Source organism: Merops nubicus, unplaced genomic scaffold (genome assembly GCF_000691845.1).
Source record: "Merops nubicus isolate BGI_N331 unplaced genomic scaffold, ASM69184v1 scaffold44579, whole genome shotgun sequence".
In the NCBI taxonomy this organism is placed as follows: Eukaryota; Metazoa; Chordata; class Aves; order Coraciiformes; family Meropidae; genus Merops; species Merops nubicus.
Genome location: NW_008631132.1, coordinates 2,257 through 4,604, shown reverse-complemented (window position 1 = coordinate 4,604; position 2,348 = coordinate 2,257). Strand labels below are relative to the sequence as shown.

The window sequence follows — 2,348 nt, the reverse complement described above, 5'->3', positions numbered from 1 at the left end:
CAAGGCCTGCTGAAAACCATTAGGTGGCAGCATCCATTCATTAGTGGGCCCAAAGTGCCACACTGATAAATCAGAATTCAAAATCAACCATGCATACCAACAGGAATTCTTTTTAACTGTCTCCATACAGGGCTCAAATGCCAGCCCACAGCCAGATTTTGGATGTTCATCACCAACGACTTACACTAGAATGAACAGTGTTTTTTTTCCCCTTCTTATAATTCCCAATAGGTCCTTTGTTTTGTTTAATTACAGTTAAAAGAATGGCACAGCAACTGAGTCTGATTAGCATGCAGATAATACAATCATGTCAGCAAAATCACCCTAAAAGAATGCTTGATTTAGAAAACCAATACAACACTCAAAAGGCTTTTAATAGCTCTTTATTGGATAAATTCAGGATATCCTCCTATGTTTATATTTGTTACTAAAATAGCTAGTACTTTAGCTGACCTTACGCCCCAGATATTACTCAAAATCTTGTCATTTAAACTACCATACAATGTTCTAGAACTTCAGTCAAAAATAAAGTCCTCATAAAGATATATATAACCACTAAAATCCTGTTTTACATATATGTAATTTCTTTTCACCTGCAAACAAGCTGGAAAAAAAAAAAAAAAAAGAAACCTTACCAATCTTAACGAAAATCACATTAGAGGCATCACAATACAGTTCCCCAGTATTGCACAGAGCAAAAAATAGTTCTACAAGCAAGAGAGAGAGATATTGTGGCCACGAGAAATATGCTGTTGAGTGTAAGTTTACATCACGTTCCTTAAGTAACCTTCATTATTCTGTTTCTTGAGACTCTGTTATGATGACAGTATTTTCCATGCAGCATGTGGCTCTGCAGCACTTCCACAGGTCATTGGCACTGTCACTGTACAAATTTTTGCTGTTTGTCATCTGAGCCTCAGAACTGCCCAGTTATTCCAAATAGGAAATAAGAAACCTTATCTCCAATTTTTACTGCCAAAACTAAGAATGTTATTATTAATAGAGAAAAATTTAAATTGCCTTTATCAATGAAGCAAGGAAACACAAGTGTGATGAAGAACCACTTCTAATACACGTGTTCTTATGGAAGTGACTGAAACCTGCAAAAACCACCATCAACTTCTCTTTTATGAAGATTTTGAGGGGAATAAAAAAAATCTGAACAGAGCTGGGGAAGACAGTTTCCTTCACTGCTGTGACACTTAAGAGAAGTAAACAATTACCTTGATATATCCCAATGGAGACAACACAGTCATGAAAAAAATGCTCCATGGATCATCAAATGCCAAGTCAGACAGAAAATTTGTGATTCTTGAGTTCACCTCCTGCAAGCTGAATACACCAAGATTACTGACACTGTATCACTTAGTTTTGGCAGAGTTCATATAACCTTTCCAGAACACAGGCCACAACACCCTAACAGACCTCTCGGCACAAGTCAGAAGTTTCTTGCTGTTGAATTTCTCACTTACAAGCAGTTAAACCCATTCACAGGTCTAACACTGAGAAAAGCAAAGTTAAAGGAGTTTATATAGACCTAAAGACAGAGCTTAAGACAACACTAGACTCAAGATACATTATAAGTAACCTGACTGTCAGGTCTTTAAAATTTCAAGAAAGTCTGGAAAACATGATGGCACATTGTACCTAATAAGCTTGTCTTAATTTCTTTAAAACATGCTATATTCTGGATAACTTTCTTATCAAAATGAATATGCATCTACATACAACAAAGAAAACAGCACCAAAAGCTTTCTGTGTGTTTAGAAAAAAGATATTCTGAATTTTATCACAAAAAAAAAAAATCAGCAGAAAGAAGATTCTCTTGCTAGAAATCATCAAGTCACTAACTCTAGTCTTCACCTTCTGTTAGCAAAAATGTTAAACCACTTCCTAGACAGAAATTGCCATTGCACAGTTGTCCCAAAACAGCCAGTAAGCTGTTGAGAATTAGCAGTTTAAAATATACTAAAAACCAAAGTTCTTTAACATGTACTTACCCTATAACATACATGTCCATAGTTGGGCCCAGTGAATCGAGCTGAAGTAAGCTGGTGACATCAGGAGGTGGAGAAGCTGTGCCCACGTTCCAGGTAACCAAGTGCAGTCTACAAACAAACAACAACAAAAAATCCACAGAAAAACAATGCTAAAACTGAAACGCTCTTGGGGTTGGTGACCTGTTGTCATCTAATTTCCCTGCAGAACTTCTGTCTACAGAAAACAACCACCATCTGTCACCTTTTACCACTCAGAAATCTATAGTTTAACTACCATTAAAAAAACCGGCAACACAAAAACAATCAACCGGATGGAACAAAACCTGAATTCTTGCCACTTATCCTTCA

At 36.5% G+C, this 2,348-nt stretch overlaps 1 protein-coding gene across 1 annotated transcript in view; it reads right to left on the bottom strand.

Moving 5' to 3' along the window:
- The window catches only part of INPP5K (inositol polyphosphate-5-phosphatase K), a 12,119-nt gene extending 10,018 nt beyond the window's left edge, over nucleotides 1-2,101 (bottom strand). Inside the window, exons 1-2 of the mRNA XM_008947485.1 lie at nucleotides 2,001-2,101; nucleotides 1,224-1,332 (exon numbers count right to left, since the gene is read on the bottom strand). Coding sequence (XP_008945733.1) covers nucleotides 1,224-1,332; nucleotides 2,001-2,020 — 129 coding nt within the window. The 5' untranslated portion in view covers nucleotides 2,021-2,101. The remainder of the gene's footprint in view (nucleotides 1-1,223; nucleotides 1,333-2,000) is intronic.
- Between the last annotated feature and the right edge of the window lie 247 nt (nucleotides 2,102-2,348).